Here is a 25,221-nt window from a genome sequence, read left to right on the forward strand (position 1 = left end):
CTAAACTTGGGGTGCGTGTTATACGCCGATAAATACGGTAATCACATTCAAATAACCAATTTTCTAATCAACAGTAGAAAATTAAGGTAGGAATGATGGGAGGCAGTAGACAACACTATAGGGCATATTTAAAGGGCAATTCATAAAGCTATTTGCCCTGTAAAAAAAGAATGTTTGTTTTGTGCAAATACCAGTAAAATGAAATGCAACTAGGCTATTTTCCAGGCAGATGTTCATTTATAAAAAATAGTGTGATTTAGAAGAACACCACATTATGGCCACTAGATGGAGCTGATGACCATAGGACAAAAAAAATCTTATTTACCGCTGACTATATCTAGTGGTTATATTGTAGAATTTTTGTTATTCACACAATTCTTATGAAGAATATATGCTCTGTTGAAAAAATAGGCAAGTAGCATTCAATCTGACTGGAATTTGCACAGAACGAATGTACAAGGTCTGTACCAAAAGTAATGCAAAAGTGGGCATAATTTATTTTTATTAACCTCTTAGTGCCTACAGTACAATTTGCGGTCTCTGGGCAGCTGAATGACAACCGAAAGTTTACAGGTGTGGTTTGTCTTCAATGCCACTTTCCCCTTCTTTAAACTTGCCCTGGTCAATGAAATCATCTGTAAACATTCCATAGCATTCTGTGGATGTCGGACAGCCTACACCACTCACTCGTCAAGAACCCAATGATGGTATGTTGTATCTGCTTGGAATCCATAATCTGCCTCCAACAAGAAAATTGTGAAATGTAAACAACCTATCCAAGCTAATAAAAATGTTATTACCACTTTTGCATCACTTTCAATACAGCCCTTGTAAATGCAGTTTTGCAGAATTATTAACTTTTTTTCTTTCCTTTATATATACTCCCCAATATCCATCATCTCTACCTCAATCTAGCTATATGTTTTCACATTAGAAAAAAAGAAGAGTGACGTTCCAATCACCATAGCCATTCAAGGCGCTCAGTTTGGTGTGAAAGTATTGCGTTAATGTAAAAATTTCACAGAGTAGTAGGATTACCATTTAGGATCTAACGACAGGTTAATAACTTAATTGTTTTGGCAAGGATATGCAGTTTTTGAAGTTTGTTTTATTATAAGATTAAAACTTTAGCATACAGCTAAATGTATGGCTACTACATTGTTTACTATGTACATAAACCTAGAGACCATGATAGCAACAGTGCTATCATGGTGTTGTCTCCCATGAACCTGAAACCTGCTACCAACAGGACGTTTCCTAAACTATTCATGTTAAATAATATGCTACTGGCAGATAAAGAAATTAACACATTTTGATCTGCACCTGCTGTGTGATTGGGATCATCAGAGATACACGTGCTTAAATTATAGAGAGTAAACCAGAAATCAATTTTTCTGAGGTTCTTTTGCTTTCTTGTCTTTGAAGTAAACTTAACACAAGGTTTGTCAAAACCTTTAAACCCTACCTCACAATAATAAAATTTAACCTCTGGCTGCCCAGCCCCAACATTCCTTTAACTGGGTTTTTAAGCCCAGGGGTTGGATGGACTTCCCAATTATGTGCACACTCACTGCATTAGTTGGTGCTACTACAGTGATCGCCACAATCTTCCGAGCGTTGTGCTGAGCAGCTGTACTTCTGCATATAGTGTGGATGAAATCGATCAGCACAGCCCCAATTCGCAGAACACCTTATATTTTTCTCAATGAATATAAGGCTCACACTAATTGGATGAGGTGGAGATTGTGGCGTCACAGCCCCTTCCCATAGGTAGAAAGAAAATAAATACAAGTTAATATTACTATGTAGTATTTCAGGTTTACGAATTATAAAGAAACACTTGATTATGGTATTTCTGCAGAGCATAGGGGACATCCTTTTTCCTACTGACATGTAGTGTCATTATTTCTAATATCGTATCCTACCTCGAAGGAGTAATTTATAGCACAGCACAGCACAAAAGTAGGCTTTTGTAAAAATAAATAAATAAATAAATAAATAAAAATGAATAAAATAAAAAAGTGTCTCACGTATTTTGTAACATTTTCTATTATTCCTTTTAAGTGTTTACGTTGTATGGATTCATTTTTCCAAATTGTAAATTTCTGTAGAATATGCTACATCAGTCATCACTAAATGGTGGACCGCGGTTCGGATCTGGACAAGGTCACAGCCCCATCTAGACCGCTGAAGTCCCACCATTTAGGAGCAGGTTCTTCCCCTCAGCTGCTGCCACTGCTGTCCTCCTCTGAGCTGACATCAAAGGCAGGACAGTTCTGGATGGAGGACATTCCTCCTTTTCCCTCCCCTTTTTCCGTTGGATATGGGGTTCTGAGTGTATTTACATTATTTGCAGGTATTCATGTATGTAATATATTCGTATATATATTTGTACTTTTTAACACACATATACATTTTAATGTTTTTGTAATAAAAATATGATGTCTTAGAACATTTTGTATTTGGTGATATTAGACATACTAAGGTGCTGTCGCCAAACACCCTTTATTCCTTATCCTTCTATTTTTGATTACACAGTTCCGGGTTGGTCTCTCAGCATTTAGCTGGATTAGCTATTAGGACATGCCTCCTCTATTCACCATTTTAACTGTGATAGGAAGACAGGAACTTTTCAAGTTAACCAGCAGGTGTTTGGTAGGTGTCTGGTTCCTAGGATGCAGAGCGATCTTAGCAACCAATCACAAGCTGGTTAACCTTAACCTCCTGCCCTCAGGCCTGTGTACTTTAGGACAGAGAAGAGGGCTATGTTACTGCTGGGAAGGATTGGGGGGGGGGGGGGGGGGCTGGGAGTGATACGAAGGAGTGTAAAATAATTTTTGAGGGGGGGGGGGTTAATCCTTATTCCAACTCAGTGATTCTGTCTTTGAATTTTTTCAAAAAAGTTTCTGACATGTTGGTGTTCTATCTTTCACTTGGATGTTATAAGTTGCACTAAGTAAATACAGCTGGAAAAAAAACTAAGGCCATATGCAGTCATGACTGAGCTTTGCCAAAAACGCACCTTGAAGATTCTGAGGCCACATGGAAAAAGGGGTTATGGCCAGATGAGTCAAATTGAATTATTTGGCCTCAACACCAAACGATATATCTGGCGGAAATTCAATACAGCTCACCATCCAAATAACACCATTCCTACAGTAAAGCAGAGGTGGTAATATCTTCTTATGGGGGTATTTCTTTTCTGGAGCAGGGACTGGAGCACTTGGATGGGGCAAAATATTGTCAAATTCTTGAGGAAAATCTGCTGCCCTCTACCAGAAAACTCAATGGGAAAAAGGTTTACCTTCCAACATGACAATGACCCAAAGCACACAGCAAAAATTACCACACAGTGGTTGAAGGAGAAAAAGGTGAATGACCCTGCATGGCCTAGTCAGAGTCCAAGCTTAAACCCCATTGAAAATCTGAATCATTGAAGACTGCAGTCCACAGTCACCATCAAATTTAACTGAACTTGAGCAGTTCTGCAAAGAAGAGTGGACATATATTGCAAAGTCTAGATGTGCAAAGTTAGTAGAGGCATATCCCAACAGACTAAAGGCTGTAATAAATGCAAAAGGTAGTTCAACAAAATACTGGCACAAGTGGGTGATCCTTTTTACAACTTAGTGATTCTGTTTAAAAAAAAAAAATTCTGACATGTTGGTGTTATATCTTTCACTTGGATGGTATAAGTTGCACTAGTAAATACAGCTAGATGGAACAAAAGTGATTTTAAAAAGGGGTGATTCTTTTCTTTACCCACTGTACATCGTTGCTACCTGCATTCTGTGTGTAGGCAACCCATTTATTTCAATGGGCTGTTTTACATGCAGAAACGCAGAAAAGTCTTTGACCCTTTTTAAAGATTGTGCTGCACTGAGCCGCATGGTGCCATTTGTGCTTGCAAAAATGTGCCGTTTGCAGATGCTCAGAGATGTCATTAAGTATCAAACAAGTAATTCAGTCCTCTGCTGGAAGAAAGTTTTACTGACTGAATTTTAATTCAATACCCCTGTGTGCTACATCACAGGAGGCTGTATACCAAGATTTAAAGCTGAACTCCAGGAATAATTTTAATTGCATATTTACATTGGTCTAGCATTGACCAGTGCAAGTGTACATATTCCCATACCTGTGAACCCCCCACCCATCAAAAAGGCACAATATTCACTGGGGGATAAAAAAAAAAAAAAAGACACTCTGGGAATGGTAATAATGTTGAGCAAGCGAACCTCTGTATTTACTATGCAGAAGGGCAGCTGCTCGGCACAGGACCTGAAAGACCACGGCAATCACTGTAGCAGCACCAACTACTACAGTAATTCTCTGCTTCCACAGCGGTCCCACAGGTATGAAACATTAATACTTACATTAGTCCAAGTTGCTTTAAATATGCAAAACCATACCTGGAGTTCAGCTTTAAATGTTACACAGTTTATGCCACTTCTGAGGATTTTTACTTTTTTCTGCCTCTAAACGATCCTCTACATTAGCCTACATGTCCATGCACACATAGGCATTTACAGGCATTTAGAGGCAGGGGCATTTATGAACAAGGTTTTTTACTGAAACGTAAGCTGCTGTAAATTGCACACTGTACCCTTTATCAATAAAGTACTTTTATTAGGAGGACGCAATGCTGGCTCTCTATTTTATACTCTTATGTCGTTATAAGTGCCAGGAAGACACTGTGAGCTTTGAAGCAACATTGGTCTACCTCTAGGGAGAATTAACCTAGGTGTATATCTTCGTATACAGGCGTTTAGAGACAGAAAAAAACCTAGGGCCATTCATTCAGGAGAGGAGTTTTTCCATAAATAAAACCGCCCGGCACACCTAAACGCGCTTGGCGTGTTTAGTGCTAAACGCACTGGCTGCGTTTTGTGCTTCAGCATTTATTTCAATGGCCAGAATAACTATTCTGGCCAATGAAATGAAGCAAACCAAAACACTTGATGTGTCTGAACACATCTAACGACGTTTGAAAAAGATGCAGCTTAAAGTGTTTGTAAGGCCTTATACACGGACGTTTTTACAGCTGAGTTTTTGAGCTTTTTTTTGCAGCTTAAAAACACCACTCCATGTTATTCAATGGCCTCCATGGCATTTTTGAGCTCTAACAGGCATTGGCATTTTTAAAATAGCAAAAAAAAACCCAGGGCCAGCGCATTCTGAGGCTCCAGCACTAGAGCTGTAAAAACGCCAGGCACAAGTAAAAGGTGTTTAACATGGTAAAGGGAATTTACCCATGCCAAAAAAAAAAAAAAAAAAAAAAAAAACACGCATGGAGGTCCTCCTAAGATCCATACCAGACCCTTATCTGAGCACGCATCCCAGAAGGTCAGGAAAAGGGGGGGGGGGGGGGGGAGACAAGCGAGCGCCCCCTCCTGGACCATACCAGGCCACATGCTCTCAACATGGGGGGTGGGTGCTTCGGGGCAGGGGGGCCGTGCGCCCCCCCACCCCAAAGCACCTTTTCCCCATGTTGATAAGGGCCTCTTCCCATCAACCCTTGCCCAGTGGTTGTGGTTTGCAGGAAAGAAAACTCAGATCCTGGCCCCCCATCCTAGGTGAATGAATATGGGGTACATTGTACCCCTACCCATTCACTCCAAAAAAGTGTTAATAAAACCACTACACAGGTTTTTTAAGTAATTTATTAAATCAGCTCTGGCGTCTCTTCTGATTTCTTTTCCCCTCTCCGGCTCTACTCCGTTCTCAGACGGTCTTCTCCCTCTGCCGGTTCTTCTCCCTCTCCCGCTGTCTTCTAGCTCTTTTGCTGGGTCTTCACCCTCTGTTCTTCCGATGTTGACAACGCAATCTCCCGGTGTAAAGCTGGGTCCGCTGTGTGCAATGACTTAAATTGTCATGGTGCAGGGCCAACGATTACGTAATTTGGAGACCACACCTTGTGACATCACCCCATCATGCCGCAGGTGGTGACGTCACAAGGGGCTTGGCCACCAAATTGGATCATCAGGTCACCCATGTGTATGAGGCCTAAACCTCAGGCATACAATATTAAAGCATATCCCTCTATAGCAGGGGTCATTGGATGTGCAGTTCCGCAACAGCTGGAGGGCCATAGTCTGGAGATCCCTGCTCTATGATGCGTACTTGTCTCAATTAGGAACAGCAAATGTCCTCTATTTCTGCAGCTTGGTTCCTGTGCTACCCATGCATGAATCACGTCTGAGAGCTCTGTGCCAGTGTACTGAGTAGAGGGGGGTGTGTCGCTTCCCTCCAATGAGCTCTCCTCACTGAGCTCTGCAGAGAGCAACTTCCGCTCTCCACCCCCTTTTTCTAAACTCTCAGACAAGCTTTATAACTGAGCACTTTGAACAGATATAGAGAAGAGAAGACTGTAGATAGACAGGGACAGCTTATGTAGGAGAATGTGTTTAATCTCTGTGTATCACCTGAGGCCAGTTACTTCACTAGGTATATGTAAGGGTTACCCCTTTAAGGAGCGCTTTTGATGCTGCTTTCGTCTGCCAGGAGAAAGGCGTTACGAAGAGTGGCGGTGTGCATGAGGTCTTAATGTAGCGCCAACATATTTTCCCAAATTGTAAATTTCTGAAAAATAACCAAATTAGATAAAAATACAAAATAAAAGGGATAACAGTGAACGCAAAAAAAAAAAAAAAAAAAAAAAAAAAAAAAAAAAAAAAAAGGTGTGAGGCCCTTTTTTTTTTTTTACAAAAGCCTAATGTTGGAACTGTGCTACAGTATAATATACTTCCCTGAGGTAGACTGCTACATTAAGCATTAATGGCACTACATGTAAAGCGACTGTCCTCTTTGGTATAAATTTAATAATCATGTTGTCGTGAAGTAGCTGTGGAAAATGCATCAAATCACATTAGTGTGCAATCCATTTATAACAAAGTATGGCTGCAGTTACAAATTTATAGGTTGGTCTAAAGGTTTTTTTTTCATATATATTGTCTTTTTACGCTCAGAACTAAAACCATTTTTACAGTGTTTGTTTCTTTATGATCAGGTAAATAGATACCACATATCAATCCTAATTGTTTTCACATTTCTACTACCTCTAGGACTTTATGCTGCTCCTTTTCTCTGCTACTCCCTTCCTTATTCCATGAGGCCTTCGCCAACCCTCCTCAGCAAATACCATCTTCATAAATGCATAAAACCTTGTTTTTTGTAATACTACCAGACTTTCACTGGTTTATACAGTTAACTACACTGATACCTATACCTCCCACTGTTCAAATTTCCATGATCAATACTCTAGGATCCTATGTTTGAATCACAATTGACATACTAAAGGTTTCATATGGATGTTCAGTTTCCTCCCCCAGTCCAAAAAAATACTGCTAGCTTGCATGGCTTCCTCCCAATTTGTTCAATAGTGTATATGTGCGTGGTAAATAATTTTGAACAGGCAATATAGAATTGAAACTATGCATCTTTAAAGTACTGCAGAATATGTTGGCACTTTATAAACAGTGAAAATAAATATATATTTTTTCCCTTTCTACTTTTAGACCAATTTATTTTAAACATCTTTCTCATTCCCAGGGTTTCAATATAGGTTTTTTTAAGCATCTATATGTTCCATTGCTGTACAGTGATGCAGAATATGTTTTTAAAAAGAGTTATTTAGCTTTGTTTTATCAGGATTTGAAATGCAAAAGAAAACATCTACAATTTATTGAACTGTGCAGTATCTCAGAAAAACAAACCTGAACAACTCTAAATACAAGAAATAGGACATTTTAGACCTCCCTAGCTTATCAAATAAAATAAAACCCAAGCTTGGCTATAAAAGCTAATGAAAAACAGGAATAGAATGCTACTCTACTACAGCTGACAACAATCTTTTTTTTTTTTTTTTAAGGGAAAACAAAGAGGTAGTAGAAAATTTGTAAAGAAAAAAAATTGACTTGTCAGTAAATTTCTTATCTTGGAGTATGGTACGAGACTAAAAGTTACAGACCATGGGCGAAGCTGGCCATAGACGGACTGATTTTCATTCCTGCAAACCACTAGCCACTGTGTTCTCCCAGCTGATGAAGCTGTCCTCGCCAGGAAAACAGTGATTATAACATCCGCTGGCAATAATCGCATGTAAAATCTGACAGGCTGGTTGTACCCAAGTTGATCGATCAACCTGGGTACATTCAGCCTGTCCATACATGGTTTGAATCAGCAGGAATCAGCTGAGTTTCGAACAGTCTATGGATGGCTTTATATGCTGCTACTTTCAGGTGATCGGACACTAGCAAAAGTGTTGCTGGAAATGCCCCCAGTGCACCTTCATATAACCTTATCCACTCTGTGGGATTCCAGTTTTGTAGCAAATAATAAGGAGAGACACAGGGGAGGTGACTGGTGTCCTGGTCTGTACTCCAAGATATGAAATGTACTAGTAAGTCAAACTTCCCCTCATCTTAATCGTACAGTAAAGGACAGGGAGTCAGAGACCATGCAATGTCACCAAACAATAAAATGAGGGGTGGGCAACAACAAGACAAATGGCAGAAATAAGGACGTGCACACACACTAAAAAAAAAAAGGCGAAAGAAAAAAAGGGTCAACGGACCCTAAACACTCAGATGAGGGGGTAAAGCACCTTGTGGCTTAAGCTTGCATCTCCAGTAAGGTTAGGAGGATCAGGGTCATAGATAGGGATGGGCCGAACAGACCCCTGTTCGGTTCGCACCAGAACTTCCGAACACTGCAAAAGTTCGGACCCAAATAACAAACCCCAATAAAGTCAATGGGACCCGAACGTCAAAAATCAAAAGTGCCCATTTTGAAGGCTTATATGCAAGTAATTGGGCATACAATGGTTATAGGGTTCCGGGTCCTGCCCTGGGGGACATGCATCAATAAAAAAAAAAGTTTGTGAAAAACATAATTTTTAAATGAGCAGTGATTTTTTGATTTTTAAAGTGAAAGTCTAAAAATGAAAAATTCCTTCCAACATAGTGCCTGGGGGTCCTCTTAGTGTACCTGCAAACTGGCAGATCTGTACCATGTCTAGAATCTGCTGCAGCAAAAATTGCCTTTATTTTGCTCAGCAACATCTAGGGAGCCAGTGTGTATGGTGAGGACACAATGTAGTGCACTGGGAATAAGATTAGAGATTTTTTGTATATATATTCTGGTGTCACTGACTTTGTATAGAAGTAACGGGTGCGTAAAAATTGGTCTTTGGGTGTTGGTGGCGCCTTCCCACCGTAACCCTATAGAGGTACTCTTAATGAAAGCAAGAATTGGCCTTGCTATAAAAAATTGCAATGATATGCACCTGTCAAACAGGTGCAGAAAAAATACTCTTTGGGTGTCGGGGGCGCCTTCCCAACGTAACGCTATAGAGGTGCTCTGGATTAAGGCAAAAAATATTGCAATGATATGCATATGGTTGGTGTTTTTGCCACATTTGATGTGCCTGAGACACAGTTTGCAGATAGCAACAGTGTGATCTGTGTCAGATGTGCTGAAAAAGGCCCAGACAGCTGAGCTTTGGGGAGCGGGCCGGGAGATAATAGATGCAGAATGTGATGGAATAGGGTTGGTACTCTCTACTCTTTCTTGATGTCGGCCTCCTTGGGGTTGTGCCGCCTCACCTTCAGTTTCCTCCTCTGCTCTATCGCATCAGTGACATCATCATCATCATCATATCCAGCTCCTCCATCTTCATCATTACCACTGGAGGCAACTTTGCAATACGCTGTGGCTTGGAGAACATGAATGCCAATTTGTCTACCAGTGTTCCTCCCTCTTTCTAGGCTCATGATCCTGTCATCCTCAACCTCCAAACCAACATCTGAATCCAGTAATGGCTAGGCATCATCAAGGTGCAAGTGGCTGACGCTGTGGTCAAATACCTCAATGGACTCCTCAGTGGCTGATGTTGGGGCTATGGCAGGAATAGATGTGGACAAGGAGGCAGGTTTATCCATTCTGGCAAATGCAGGGGACTGCACACTTGTCTCTGCTTGTGTGACAGAGGATGAAGAAGGTTTAGTAAGCCAGTCCACCACCTCCTCTGCATGCTGTGGCTGGATAGAATGGGCAAACTCACTAAACAGAGGAAATGAAGCCCTGCCTGAGGACTGACCACAACGTCAACCTTTGCCTGTGGACACATTTGTTGCTGGTCTCCCTTACAGTGCCATGGGAATGTCTGCCTCTCCTTGTTGTCCTCCTAGACATTATTGGGAGGGAGGGGGCGGTGCTTATAAACAAATGTAAAGAAGATGTTGAAATCTGCATGTAGATGGACTTTATTCAATGTAAAGAGGTGTTTGGTGCACTTTAATTTGAGTACTCACACTACACAGACACACTCCACGGATATACTATAATATACTGCAATATAATGTGCCAAACGTACAGTGATGCACAGAACTATATGGCGTTAAAATGGCAGTAACGCACACAAAACTATATGGCGTTAAACTGGCCGTAATGCACACAGATGTAAATGGCGTTAAACTGTCAGTAACGCAATCAAATAGACGGTGTTCAAACATCACTACACTGACGCTATCTAAACTGTCCCTACTCTAGCTATACACCAATGTAAAGATTACGGACATGGTCTCACTACACTAATGTATGTATGTATGAATGACACAGTCTCACTACACTACAGTGAAACTATCTGAGCTGTCCCTACTCTAGCTGCACACTATGCAAAGCTGAATAATGGTCCTCCTCACTACACTCACACTATTAGGGATGAGCTTTGAGTTCGAGTCGAACTCATGTTCGACTCGAACATCGGCTGTTCGCAAGTTCACCGAACAATTTGGGGTGTTCGCGGCAAATTCAAATGCCGCGGAAATGACCCCCATGTCATTTTTTTTTTTTTAAATTTTGGTTCGGGGTTCCCCTGTGGGGAATTCCCATGCCGTTTTTATCAATGAACTTTTATGTGTATTGTCGGACCGGCAATGCAATAGCCGCGAGTAGTTTTAAATGACTTTTTTTCCTTTGAAATGTCATTTTGCTGTCAGACTGTTCTAAACATGGGAAACATGCGCCCCTTTACAGGCATACTATAGACACCCCCCAGCTATGAAATTTAAAGGAATATTACACTTTTATTGTTTGACTTTAAGCATTATTAAAATCACTGCTCCTGAAAAAACTGCCGTTTTTAAAACTTTTTTTTGCATTGATCCATGTCCCCTGGGGCAGGACCCAGATCCCCAAACACTTTTTATGACAATAACTTGCATATAAGCCTTTAAAATTAGCACTTTTGATTATTCATGTTCGTGTCCCATAGACTTTAACGGTGTTCGCGTGTTCGTACAAACTTTTTTCCTGTTTGCATGTTCTGGTGCGAACCGAACAGGGGGGTGTTCGGCTCATCCCTACACACTATCCCTAGACTGACACTAAACTAATATTCTACACTGACAATTGAAGCAAAATAGCACAGTATAGTACACTAACTAATAACACTGAACAGAGCCTTGTTCTATCTCTCTCCACGCTGAAATCACACTGAAAATGGCTGCCATTGAAAGAATACTTTTATACTGAGGGGCGGGAATAAGCCATGATTGGCTAGTCATGATGACAGTGACCAATCATGACTCTGGCAGTGCTCGGTGCCCTGATTGGCTGAAGCTTTCACTGCTTCAGCCAATCAGGGCTCGCAATGCACTGTTCAGCTCCGCAATGCATTGTGGTCGGTTCGGGGGGGGGGGGGGGGGGAGGGCGAACAAACGGTCAAATGACCCGTTTGGCTGTTCGATCGTCCAAACAGCGAACGTTCGGCCCGAAATTATGCTCGGGCCAAACTGTTTGACCATCCCTAGTCATAGACCTGAATAGATTTAGGTGATAGGCTGAAGAGGTTCTAGAATTACAGAGAGATTAACAAAGAAATCATAGTTTCAGTAAAATCTGCCTTAGTCAGATAGGCTGTCTGTTGCATGTCTGATAGGGAGCTAGAATTAAAAGGGAGCAGCATCAAAAAAAGATCTTGCTCTGGTACAGGGGAATAGCTATCATCTTGAGCATTTCACTGCTGTCTGTAACATCAGCGCTATTAGGCTGTTTTTTTCTCAGCTCATCTGTGCCTTGTCCTTCCATTGCTAATTGAGGGGATTCCCTGTGGGATACTTATGAAATGGACGCAGAAAGAGAGGGTATTAGCGTGTTTGGGAAAGGAATTACGATAACCCATGCGCTGACCGATGTCCTGTGGCTGTGTCTCTGGGACAGCAGGCAGACATGCTTCTTTCAATCTCAATAGAAATGGTGGCAGAGAGACATCAGACAATAGGCATAGTGCAAAAAGTCTCCTCCCAAGTAGTAAAGCCGTTTAGCAAAAACAATCCAAATTTAAAAAGCTAAACATTAGGATAACATTACCTACCACTAATGTAGTAAAAACTTTTACAGAGGGGATAAAATAAAGTGAATACCACTCCATAAGTTAAAATAGGACATCCGTCATGAATACAAGGAAATCCATCTCACTTAATCAATGCTGCAGATTACAGAAGGGAACCAAACTTTACCCGTCATGCTGGGCATTCCACCGGAGTATCCAGGGTCTGTGTGCCATAGGAATTTCTCACAGCACTGGCCATATATATCACCCTGTGGCTAACTACACTCATTACAAAATGGAGTGCCGAACCCAGGATTGAGTACCCAAGGCAAAAATTACTGGCTGGTCCCACTGCTGCGGGATCTGGATACAGTTCCCAAGATGTAAATCTAAGTTAACCATTTCAGAAACTGCTAGAGAGCCCTGAGGCAATAAGCAGTTAGATCTTGATATTACTGTCGGTTGAAGTAGTAAAGAAAAATGAAAATAAAAAGAATGGTTTCGAAACCAGCAAAAAGTCCCATGAAGTGGGTGCATTTTTATTTGAGGATGCATTGAGGTAGTTCCAAAAGCTTTTTTTCCAGTGTCCAGTCACTTTTGAGTAGTGGCATACCCATGGTCAATGACTTCCTGTCCTGTGTCCAGCACTGTACAATTAAGATAACAAGTTCCATAAGGATATATTCAGGGATACTTTTTTTTTTTTTTTTTTAAAGGCACATGTCAAGATAGATATATGAGAGATAACATAGATTTTTAAGGTGCATGTTTACAATTTGACACTGGCCCTTGACTAAAATCGACCCCCGATATCTACAAGCTTATTTTGGGCCAGTGACTAACAGCCATTTCAGGCAGGTTGAAGCAAAGTAGACACTCGCTGCTGTTTACATTAGCTTGATTATTGACAGTGCTCTGTGCATAGTAGAATGTTGCCCCGTATAATGTGGCAGTTAAGGATTTATTACAAATGATCATTTTTCCTGCAAGGTCCACTTTAAGTAAAATTACAGTTTTAGATTCTTGCATTATTTTAAAATTAAGATATTGCCTTGCATATTTGTTGATAGATTTGCTACGGTACATCAATGGTGTTTTATGCAGGTGTACATACTACTGCAGACTTTCTAAACACATCAGCTTGTGTTTCCTACAGCCAAAATACATTCCAGAAAGGATGAAATGTATTAATGTAAAAAACGAAAACAGAACTGGGAATAGGGAAATGACAAAGGCATTTGCAGGTCCAGTAGAGTGTACTCACGTGTCCATGTTGTCTCCTTCTAGGACAGTCTGAACAGGCAGGTAACCCATTCTTGGGTGCTTTGCAAAATATCGTTTAGTCCTGAATTTATTCTTTAAAACCTTTGCAAAGTCGCGTACATCTTCTCCAGATGTAGTCTGAAAGAAGACAAAATACATTTCTTTGTGAATGTGAGACTCGATCGCGTGAATTGAATAGTAAGGTAAAAAGCATTTTTTTGCTTTGAGAACGAGAGAGCTGTGAAATAACAGGGTCAAAAAGAAAACAAATCCATCGATAGATTTAAAATTCGGCTCAGCATTCTCCTTGAGAGAATCGGCATTCAGGTATAAAATGTTTTACAGGAAAGTATTTGGCAACTGCCTTTATTTAGTGGCTTAACAACAATGAGATTTAGCATTTCTTAGTTCTTTCTTTTGCTGTTAAGTTCAAAGCTAAACTCAGTCATGGACTGTGGTTTATGGAAGCTAAAAACATCAACCAAAACAAAGAGCTTGGCACCTACCATTTTTCTTTAGCTATTAATGTCAGGTCCAGTTAAGAAGGGTTCATTCATGTTAATAGCTGTACAAGCTCTTATAGGCAGACAGACTATAATCTAATATGAATTATTTAAAGATTATACAGTACAGGATTTTAAACGTAATTGGATAGAATTCAAGAGTTGTAAAGCCAAGAAAAGAGGATAAGTCCACAACTATTTTGTGAGCCACCAAAACAAGCAATGCAAGGCACACGGATGGATTCATTTAATAACAGAACTTAAAGTGGAACTACACAGCCTCTGAGCATCACAAACCAAAAGCACCATTTCGTTCAATTGTAATACACAAAACCAACTCCTCCATCCATCCATGTCCACATGCTTTATTTTGTTTAAAGCGGAGCTCCACCCAAAAGTGGAACTTCTGCTCATTTGTCTCCTCCCCACCTCCGGTGCCACATTCCAGGGGGGTGCGACAGGTATCCTGTCCCCACTTCCGGGAGACTGGGCCGCGGCGAATTATGTCCCAGCTCGGCACCTCCTCCTCCCTCCCCCGCCACTGGGCCATGGCGGCGATAGCACCCCACAGCTGATGGAAACATCAGCTGTGGTGCCGACATTGCTGGAGCCCAGGGCAGGTAAGTGTCCTATTATTAAAAGTCAGCAGCTGCAGTATGTGTAGCTGCTGGCTTTTAATTTTTGCAGGGGTGGGCGGACTTCTGCTTTAAAAATCACTCTGAAAAACTCCACCTAGCATTTGGCCATGGCCATCTCGAGTAAGGGCAGATGATTCACATAGCAATTACTTCCTGGAATCCATATGCCCTTAGCTCAGGCATACAGGCAGGAGGATGTGCTTAGCTGTGAAAACCCCTCCTCCACTTCTGAAGACCCTGGAATGTACAGTTACTTGAAAGTATTCATACCCCTTGAAATTTTCCAAATTTTGTGTAATTTCAAGGCACTGTAAAACTGTAAATCATCATTTGCCCAGTCTTGTGGAATGGCGCCAAACTGCGGTACTTAAAAATGTATAAAGGGGACGCTTTGAAAATTTCTACAAGTTACCAGTTTAAAAGTTACAGAGAAGGTCTGATACTAGAATTATTGCTCTCACTCGCGGTGATGCCTCACGTGTGGTGCGAACAGAGTTTTCATATGTGGGCCTGACCTACGTATGTGTTCACTACTGTGCATGGGCATGCAAGGACACGGGCACTTAAAAAAAACATTTTTAATTTCATTTTTAACATTTTACACTGTCCCTTTAAAAAAAAATTGGTTTACTTATATTGCTATCGCAAATGTAAATATCCCATGCGATAACAATACAACATGATAGGTCCTCTTTATGGAGAGATCTGGGGTCTAAAAATCCAGGTTGAGGTTGCCACTCCTTTTATTTCAACAGGACAGCATAGATGTGCGATTTCTAGGGGTCACTCTTCCTTTCCTGGACCTTTGCATAAGCCAGGACAGGCTCCATCCCAGCACTCTAGCAGCAGCTGCGGATGCACTGTCTACACACCCTCTCCCTATTGAGCCAGAGCGGCCCACACACTTTTCCCAGGTCATAGTGAAAGACCATCCTTCCAGTGCCGTAAAATACCAAATCTTCACAGTTTCAGGTAGACAAGTTTAATATCAGTCTGGTGTAATTTTTTTTTTTTTTTTTAATAAAGGGAAAAAAAACCTTGTTTCAGTTTCAGGAGTTCCAGACGTAATTTTTTATAAATTTTTTTTAAAAGACACTAACTTTTATAAAAAAGGTAACTATGCAAAGTCACTGTAGTATTGCAGTATTTGTTTGCTAAAACGAACACTTATATTCAATTGTCAGCATGTTCCCATCTTAACTGTGGGCATGTGAAGCCCACTAGTCTATTCTTCTGGGATAAGGTGCTGCTGAGTTACCCAGCATGGACCCCCCAATCTCGCGCATGCGCATAAAACAGGAGGCTCGGCTCACAATTCTGTCTCATGTTAGCAACAAGAATCTGTTTGCACTTTTAAAAAATGGCGCTTAGCACCACTTTACACCGTGTAAATTCCTGTTTGGAAATAACGCGAAGCTAACAGGCGGCGATGCCCACTGACTCCTGGGAATGACAACACACAACTCCTAAGAGCAAAGGCACAGCAGGATATGACCTACATCGCCGCGGCACCCTAAACAGGAAGAAAAAAAAAAAGACTACACCATGGAAACCTGGTAAACAAAAGCTTTAAAAAAAAAAAAAAAAGTCCAATGTTGTTTTACCTTGCTGTATTGAAGCGGATGATGCAAAGATGCAAATGTGGGTGGGGTAGATCTCCTCTAAGAATTTTTTTTTTTTTTTAGGTCTGTCACCAGGTACTATACTTTTTATACCATACAGTTTTTCCATTGTTTCAGAAGATTAATCTATATGATAAGGGAACTTACGGGAGTGCAATATTCAACCATCGGATAGTGCATTTTGTGACCTTTTGCAACACGGCCGGAAAAGAAGCAGCTTTGGCAGATGTCATAGTTAAAGTGCTTTAAACTTCTGTACCTGAAGTAGAAAAAAAACAGAGTAATTGTACATTTTTTTGGATATTTTCAGATCTACTAACCCAAAATCAAAATGAAGCAGAAGCTGTGCTTGCACTAATGTTGACAGGCAATTTTGTCAAATGCAGCCATTTCCATTTAAAGGTAGCTGCATGTATTCAAATGAAAAAATGCAGCATCTGATAAAAAGGCTGCATGTGACTTCTTTTTGCAGTTTAAACACACCTTAATAGAATAGGCTGCAGCACAATGCAAAGCAGGTCAAAGGCATACTCTGAATTGTCATGTCTTCCAGAATTAAAGTTAATTGGCTGACCTGCATGACCTGAGTTTCAAACACAAATCAAATGCAGGAAAACAATGGCCATATAACAGGGTGTGTCTCTACCACATTAGTCAGAGATTTTAACTCTGTACCCATTATACCCTTTAATTACTATGTGTACACAACAGAGATACTACACTATTAGAGTAATTTTAAATTTTGTTTTAGCGTGGTTTCTTTCTTTTGTTTTCATTAAAGAAAGTGTTATCACACAAGTAAATTTGTAGCAGAATTTTCCAACAAATGGAAATCGCTTTGATAATTTTCACTGGGTAAATATAGCTAAAGAGTCGCTACTATAGCTGGATGCAATACAGTACTGCTCTATGCAGCTGCATTGTGACATTCACTGGATAATATGAATAACTATTAACTATTGAAGTGATTCTCACTCAGCAACTGATGCTCGCTCAGAGTCGTACCTGCTGCTACAAAATTCCCTGTGTGATCTGGTATATTTATTCAAAAATTACAAAAGATTGTTTGGAAAACTATGCACAAAGGGTACCCAAAACAGGCACATGCCAAGGGCTACTTAAGGTAAGAAAGTGCACAGTTTGGTAATACAAGAAACATAATTTATTAAAGCTGCAAGACACAACATGGCATCCATTATGTGTACCATTCTACATTTTGCTTCCCTATTCAAACACATCACTACTAGCTGTTAGTCAAGCAAGTATAAACAATGGACTCTCTAGAGGAACTGTACTTGTAAAATCATTGTACATCACCTGGTAAAATTTACTACCTGGGGCTGTAAAGCCCTTTTCAACCATTCTACTTTATGGAGCATTTCATACTCGTCTACAGAGAACAATTCTATTTAGTATTTTAATACAGCAGAGGTGCTCACACTGGTTTTTGTCTGTAAAATACTCTGAGTGAATAAAACTGCAATTTTCTCTCAGGGGTAGTAAGGATTTCACAGTCTATTGGATAAATGTATTTTGTATGAATTCTACTGAGATATTTGTAAACTGTACGGCTGAATATGCGGTGCTAGCAAGCTAACTTTGATTATTTTTGTGTGTGTGTGTGTGTGTGTGTGTGTGTGTGTGCGCGCATGTTTTTTTTTTCAGAAACTTGTGCTGAACTATGGATTATTGCCTTGAACAGGAAAAAATATACCTAAAAGTTAATTTTTTTTAAGCATAGTTATATATTTTTTTTACACTGGACATTTTATCATTACCTTATGGTTATATTGAGAAGTTGTATGATGCCACCATATTCAACAGCATTTTGCAAAGCTCTGAACCACTCACAGCATGACTTGCCTCCAAAGGACCATTTTATTTAATATCCCTAGTATATTTTTAGCTGTGTGGATAATTGTGTGACGCCAACAAGCTGGTTTTAAAATGTGGCAGCAAATCCACACATGTCATTGTGTAGATAGTGTCCTTGGTGGGCACTGAACCATAGGCACCATATTGCCATGCAAACGCATTAAGCTGAACCCTAGGCAAATCTATTTAAAAAAATGTTGACTTCCTAATGTGTCACAAAATGAATATATGCACTTTCTGGTCTTAAAATGCGTGTGCAAAGCAAGCTTTAACCTTGTGAAAGTAGTAGGGTCATCACCTAAAGGTTTTATATAGAGTTAAACTGTGGTAGGGCTTTCTCCTGCCTTACCCAGGCCATTTCCTGGTTATATAGGCACCCTCGGGAAACCAAATTTCTTACGATTAAGCTCTGCATGCGTTAGATTGGCACAGCTCATAAATGTTTTGGAGGGTATCTTGGTATACATTTGTTTTTTCTTCAGCATCATAAAACCCCTGTCACTCGCTGCAGAGAGAAGATATTTGTAGAGGAGATATAAAGGCAAGCCTCTGATAGTCCTAGAGGTGTAAGGTCTCTAGAACACCAAATAGTCCCTGAACCTTTCTGACATAATTTTGCAATGTATTTACAGACTCTGGAACCCCACACTCCTCCAAGCTATTGCTGATGGATCAACACCTTTCCCACATTCCTTAAAGGAAATTCAGCTAGCTGCAGTACCGCCACCAGAAATGAATGCTCACTAAAGCATTGAAATTAGCAACTTTCTAACAGTAATGCTTGATTGATTGCTGCTGTAGAGGGACTATGTAGATCTGAATACAGGTAGGGGTTTGCATGTCCTATATAATACCCCCTAAATTGATTGCGTTGAGCTTTAATCACAACCACTTTGATATTATATATATCTCTATACACACACACACACAAACCCACACATACACACAGTGCCTTGAAAAAGTATTCATACTTTATGTGATAGACCAACACAAAGTGGGACATAATTGTGAAGTGGAAGGAAAATGATAAATGGTTTTCAAAATTCTTCACAAATAATTATGTGAAAAGTATGGACATAATTTGTATTCAGCCCCCCTGAGTCAATACTTTGTAGAACCAACTTTCGCTGCAATTACAGCTGCAAGTCTTTTTGGGTAGGTCTCTACCAGCTTTGCACATCTAGAGTGACATTTTTGACCATTCTTCTTTGCAAAATATCTCAAGCTCTGTGAACAGCAATTTTTAAGTCTTGCCACAGATTCTCAATTGGATTTAGGTCTGGCTTTGACTGGGCCATTCTAACACGTGAATATGCTTTGAGCTAAACAATTCCATTGTAGTTCTGGCTGTACATTTAGGGTCGTTGTCCTGCTGAAAGGTGAACCTCAGCCCCAGTCTCAAGTCTTTTGCCGACTTGAACATGTTTTCTTCTAAGTTTGCCCTGTATTTGGCTCCATCCATCTTCCCGTCAACTTTGACCAGCTTCTCTGCTAAAGAAAAGCATCCCCACACAGCACCCCATATTGACAGAAAAACACAGAATTGTTGACATTTTTGCAGATTTATTAAAAAAGGAAAACTGAAATATCACATGGTCCTAAGTATTCAGACCCTTTGCTGTGACACTCATATTTAACTCAGGTGCTGTCCATTTCTTTTGATCATCCTTGAGATGGTTCTACACCTTCATTTGAGTCCAGCTGTGTTTGATTATACTGATTGGACTTGATTAGGAAAGCCACGCACCTGTCTATAAAAGACCTTACAGCTCACAGTGCATGTCAGAGCAAATGAGAATCATGAGGTCAAAAGGAACTGCCTGAAGAGCTCAGAGACAGAATTGTGGCAAGGCACAGATCTGGCCGAGGTTACAAAAAAATTTCTGCTGCACTTAAGATTCCTAAGAGAACAGTGGCCTCCATAATCCTTAAATGGAAGACATTTGGGACGACCAGAACCCTTCCTAGAGCTGGCTGTCCGGCCAAACTGAGCTATCGGGGGAGAAGAGCCTTGGTGAGATAGGTAAAGAAGAATCCAAAAATCACTGTGGTTGAGCTCCAGAGATGCAGTCGGGAGATGGGAGAAAGTTGTAGAAAGTCAACCATCACTGCAGCCCTCAACCAGTCGGGGCTTTATGGCAAAGTGGCCCGACAGAAGCAAATGGCTGCAATATAACAAAGAGTGAAAAATTTAAGGGGGTCTGAATACAAAGTGGCCCGACAGAAGCAAATGGCTGCAATATAACAAAGAGTGAAAAATTTAAGGGGGTCTGAATACTTTCCGTCCCCACTGTGTGTATGTATGTATGTATGTATGCATGTATGTATGTATATATATATATACATACATATACACACACACACACACACACTATACACATATATACACATACATACATACACATATATATATACACATACACACACACTATAGTACCGAAAGTATTGGGACGCCTGCCTTTACATGAACTTTAATGGCATCCCAGTCTTAGTCCGTAGGGCTTAATATTGAGTTAGCCCACCCTTTGCAGCTATAACCACTTCAACTCTTCTGGGAAGTCTGTCCACAAGGTTAAGGATTGTGTCTTTGGGAATGCTTGACCATTCTTCCAAAAGCGCATTTTGAGGTCAGGCACTGATGTGGACGAGAAGGCCTGGCTCGCATTCTCCGTTCAAATTCATCCCAAAGGTGTTCTATCAGGTTGAGGTAAGGACTCTGTGCAGGTCAGTCAAGTTCCTTCACCCCAAACTCCCTCATCCATGTCTTTATGGACCTTGTCTGTGCACTGGTGCAGTCATTTTGGATCAGGAAGGCGCCATACCCAAACTGTTCCCACAAAGTTAGAAGCATGAAATTGTCCAAAATATCTTGGTATGGTGACACCTTAAGAGAGTTCCCTTCACTGGAACTAAGGGGGCCAAGTCCAACCCTTGAAGAACCCCACACCATAATCCCCCCTCCACCAAATGATTTGGACCAGTGCACAAAGCAAGGTCCATAAAAGACATGGATGAGTGAGTTTGGGGTGGAGGAACTTGACTGGCGTGAACAGAGTCCTGACCTCAACCCCCTAGAACACCTTTGGGATGAATTAGAGCAGAGACTGCGAGCTGGGCCTCACAAATGCGCTTCTGGATGAATGGTCAAACATTCCCATAAACACATTCATAAACCTTGTGGAAAGTCTTTCCAGAAGAGTTTAAGTTGTTATCACTGCAAAGGGTGGGACGTTTTAAAATAGATGAACATTAATCAGAAGAAAAATAATCTATAATGTCCATATAGGCTAAATTGTTGTCCATATATTGGGTGGAGTACTGACCACATTAGAAGGCTGCCCTGTTCTAGGAAAAGAAGCGATCCTCTGGGTACTGTAGATAGAAAACACAAGGCGCCACTCTACGTGCAGAGATACCATAAGGTTTACTATACAAAACTAGGAAAGGTGGTACTCACAAAGGTACATGATTAAAAACATGTTTGCAGTATTGCCGAAGTGTCCTGGAGTTTGTCTGGTCCCGGTCTAAATGGCGTTGGTGTCCAATGGACAGGCTCGGCGGTGAATGTTGTCACTTCCTGCCGCTGGAACGCACGCTGAGAGCCAAGGAACCAGTGGGATGAGGTCACTTCCGGGTAGCGGGACGTGTAGGCGACACGTTTGCAGAGCTACGCTCCTTCCTCAGGCCTAACGTGTGATGTAATTGGGCTGGAATATAGATGGCGCTGATTGGTTGAAAAAGCGCTCTGTGTTTTGGATTTTACTACAATCGCTCAGGCTGGCACAGTGGCTAGCCGGTATAGATTCATTAGACAACAACTGCTGAAATTACTCAAATTAAACAATACATATATAATACCAATTCTAAAAAGACTATTTTAAAAAACTGAATGAAGATTATATAAAAACAATGTGGATAATAATGGATGACGCAGATAAAAATGAGACAGTGACATGGAAAACCACATTAAGAGCATAAGAGATGCTGCAAGGACATGTGACCTAAGCTAACAATTGGGGGTAGCACATGAAAAAATCTGAACAAAAAAATAATGTTTATATGTAATAAATACATAAAAATAAATAAAAATTAATAAAATAAAAATTAAAATAAGAATAAAAATAATAATCAAAAATAAAAATAAAACTAAGAATAAAAATAAAAATAAATGTAAATATAAAAAAAATAAAAAAAATAAAAATAAAAATAAATAAGTATAATAATAAAAAATAATAAATAATACAAAATAAATAAAAGGAGTGAGATAATGGTTGTTAAATGGGATTAAATGAATTGACAAATGGAAGAGGGGGGAGCAGTCAAATTAGGCTGTTCACCTCTATTTCCTCATTTAAACCACCAGGGGTAAGAGAGTCCAAAGTGTATATCCAGTACGTTTCCCTCTGGCAGAGCCGTTTGAAATGCTCTGCCAGTGGGAACGTACCAGGAATGGACTCAATGATCCAGACCCTGAGGCCAGAGGAAGAGTGGTCATGATTATGAAGAAAATGTAAGGGAGTCGTCTCCTGCTTCTACGAGACGACGGTGCTCCCCAAATCTTTTTCTCAGTGTACGTAAAGTTCTTCCCACATAATGGAGCCCACAAGGACAAGTTAAGCAGTAAATTACAAATTCTGTGGAACAATTGAAGAAACTGCTAATCTGGTAAGTCTTGCCCTTGTGGGTAAACTCCTTTTGACCATGTGTGACATGGTTACATGTCAAACATAATTTTTTGCGACACTGGTACATCCCAACCAAAGGGATGAGACATGGGAATGCTGTCTTGGGACCTGATTTGGATTTAAGTTTGCTGGGTGCTATCAAGTTTTTAATATTTCTTGTTTTGCGATATGTGAATTAGAGTCTCGGTGTAATGATGGATTTGAGTTGCGAATCCAGAAGTAAGATGGGCCAATGTCTATTCAGGATGCGTTCCATGGTTTTGTATCGGGTATGGAACTGTGTCACAAATTAACAGGTTGTAAAGTGGACTGGTCCAAATCTCTGATACATGTAGGGTGTTCCGACATATAGAAATCAAAAGCTTCATCAATCACTTTAAGTGGAAAGGCTTTATCAATAAATTTTTGTTTTAGAAGGGACCCTTCTGTAATGTAATCTGATTGTCTGGTGCAGTTTCTACGTAGACCGCAAAATTGGCTCTTAGGGATATTTGAGATCCACCTAGGATGGTGGCAGCTTTGGTGATGTAAAAAAGAATTGCCTGCCGTAGGTTTTGTGTAATTCTTAGCCAAAATTTTGCCGTCCTGATGAAATAATGTTAAGTCTAAAAATGACAATGGAAGGGAATGATGCTCCGAGGTGAATGTAAGACCATGTTCGTTGTTATTACAGTGTGTCAAAAAGTCTAGGAATAGGGGTTCTGGGCCATCCCAAATGATGATAATATTGTCTATATACCTCCCATAAAATACTATATGGAAGGTATAGGGATTATTGAGCCAAATGTAGTTGGCGTCCCAGAACCCCATGGTTAAATTAGCATAACCAGGGGCAAAATTAGCCCCCATTGCTGTGCCCTTTAATTGGAGGTAGAATTCTCCATCAAACTCAAAGTAAATATGGGTCAGGCAGAATTCTGTGGCCTCCAAAAAAATAGAAGACCAGAAGAGAAGAAGTGAGCAATTGCTCCAAGACCTATATCATGTGGGATTGAAGTGTAAAGAGAATTCACATCGAGGGAAGCCCACATATAAGTGGGCTCCCATGTGTAGTGTTCTAACAGTTCCAAAAGATGGGTACCATCGTGGATGTAAGAAGGAAGACTAATTGCAAGAGGTTGTAAAAATTGATCTATGTACTGGGAAAAGGGACTGGTGATACTGTCTATGGGTGCGACTATGGGTCGGCCTGGGGGGTTTGTTGTACTCTTAAGCATTTTGGGGATGTGATAAAAATATGGAGTGGAGAAGTAAGGTCTGTTGAAAAAAGCATATTCATGTTAGGGAAACGTACTGGATATACGCTTTGGACTCTCTTGCCCCTGGTGGTTTAAATGAGGAAATAGAGGTGAGCAGCCGAATTTGACTGCTCCCCCCTCTTCCATTTGTCAATTCATTCAATCCCATTTAACAACCATTATCTCACTCCTTTTATTTATTTTTTTATTATTTATTATTATTATACTTATTTATTTTTACATTTATTTGTATTCTTAGTTTTATTTTTATTTTTGATTAGTTTTATTTTCATTTTTATTTATCACATATAAACATTAATTTTTTGTTCAGATTTTTTCATGTGCTACCCCTAATTGTTGGCTTAGGTCACATGTCCTTGCAGCAACTCTTATGCTCTTAATGTGGTTTTCCATGTCACTGCCTCATTTTTATCTGCATCATCCATTATTATCCACATGTTTTTATATAATCCTCATTCAGTTTTTTTTTTAAATAGTCTTTTTAGAATTGGTATTATATATGCATTGTTTAATTTGAGTAATTCCAGCAGTTGTTGTCTAATGAATCTATAGCGGCTAGCCACTGTGCCAGGCTGAGCGATTGTAGTAAAATCCAAAACACAGAGCGCTTTTTCAACCAATCAGCGCCATCCACTAGCCTCTATATTCCAGCCCAATTACATCACACGTTAGGCCTGAGGAAGGAGCGTAGCTCCGCAAACGCGTCACCTACACCTCCCGCTACCCGGAAGTGACCTCATCCCAATGGTTCCTTGGCTCTCAGCGTGCATTCCAGCGGCAGGAAGTGATGGCATTCACCGCTGAGCCTGTCCATTGGACACCAATGCCATCTAGACCGGGACCAGGCAAACTCCGGGACACTCCGGCAATACTGCAAACATGTTTTTAATCATGTACCTTTGTGAGTACCACCTTTTTAAGTTTTGTATAATAAACCTTATGGTATCTCTGCACTTAGAAAACACAAGGCGTCCCTCTATCTACAACTCAATATTGAGCCCTACAGACTAAGACTGGGATGCCATTAAAGAGATATATATATATA

The 25,221-nt window shown here is 40.4% G+C and overlaps 1 protein-coding gene across 3 annotated transcripts in view; it reads right to left on the reverse strand.

Annotated features, from left to right (window-relative positions):
- DMD (dystrophin) overlaps positions 1-25,221 on the reverse strand; it is a 3,507,873-nt gene that overhangs the window by 117,835 nt on the left and 3,364,817 nt on the right. For all 3 annotated transcript variants that reach the window (XM_073614841.1, XM_073614839.1, XM_073614840.1), the window contains 2 exons: positions 16,505-16,616; positions 13,596-13,732 (listed from right to left, as the gene is read on the reverse strand). In XM_073614841.1, the coding sequence (XP_073470942.1) occupies positions 13,596-13,732; positions 16,505-16,616 (249 nt within the window). The remainder of the gene's footprint in view (positions 1-13,595; positions 13,733-16,504; positions 16,617-25,221) is intronic.

The sequence above is a fragment of the Aquarana catesbeiana genome, linkage group LG02, assembly GCF_042186555.1.
Source record: "Aquarana catesbeiana isolate 2022-GZ linkage group LG02, ASM4218655v1, whole genome shotgun sequence".
Taxonomy (NCBI): domain Eukaryota; kingdom Metazoa; phylum Chordata; class Amphibia; order Anura; family Ranidae; genus Aquarana; species Aquarana catesbeiana.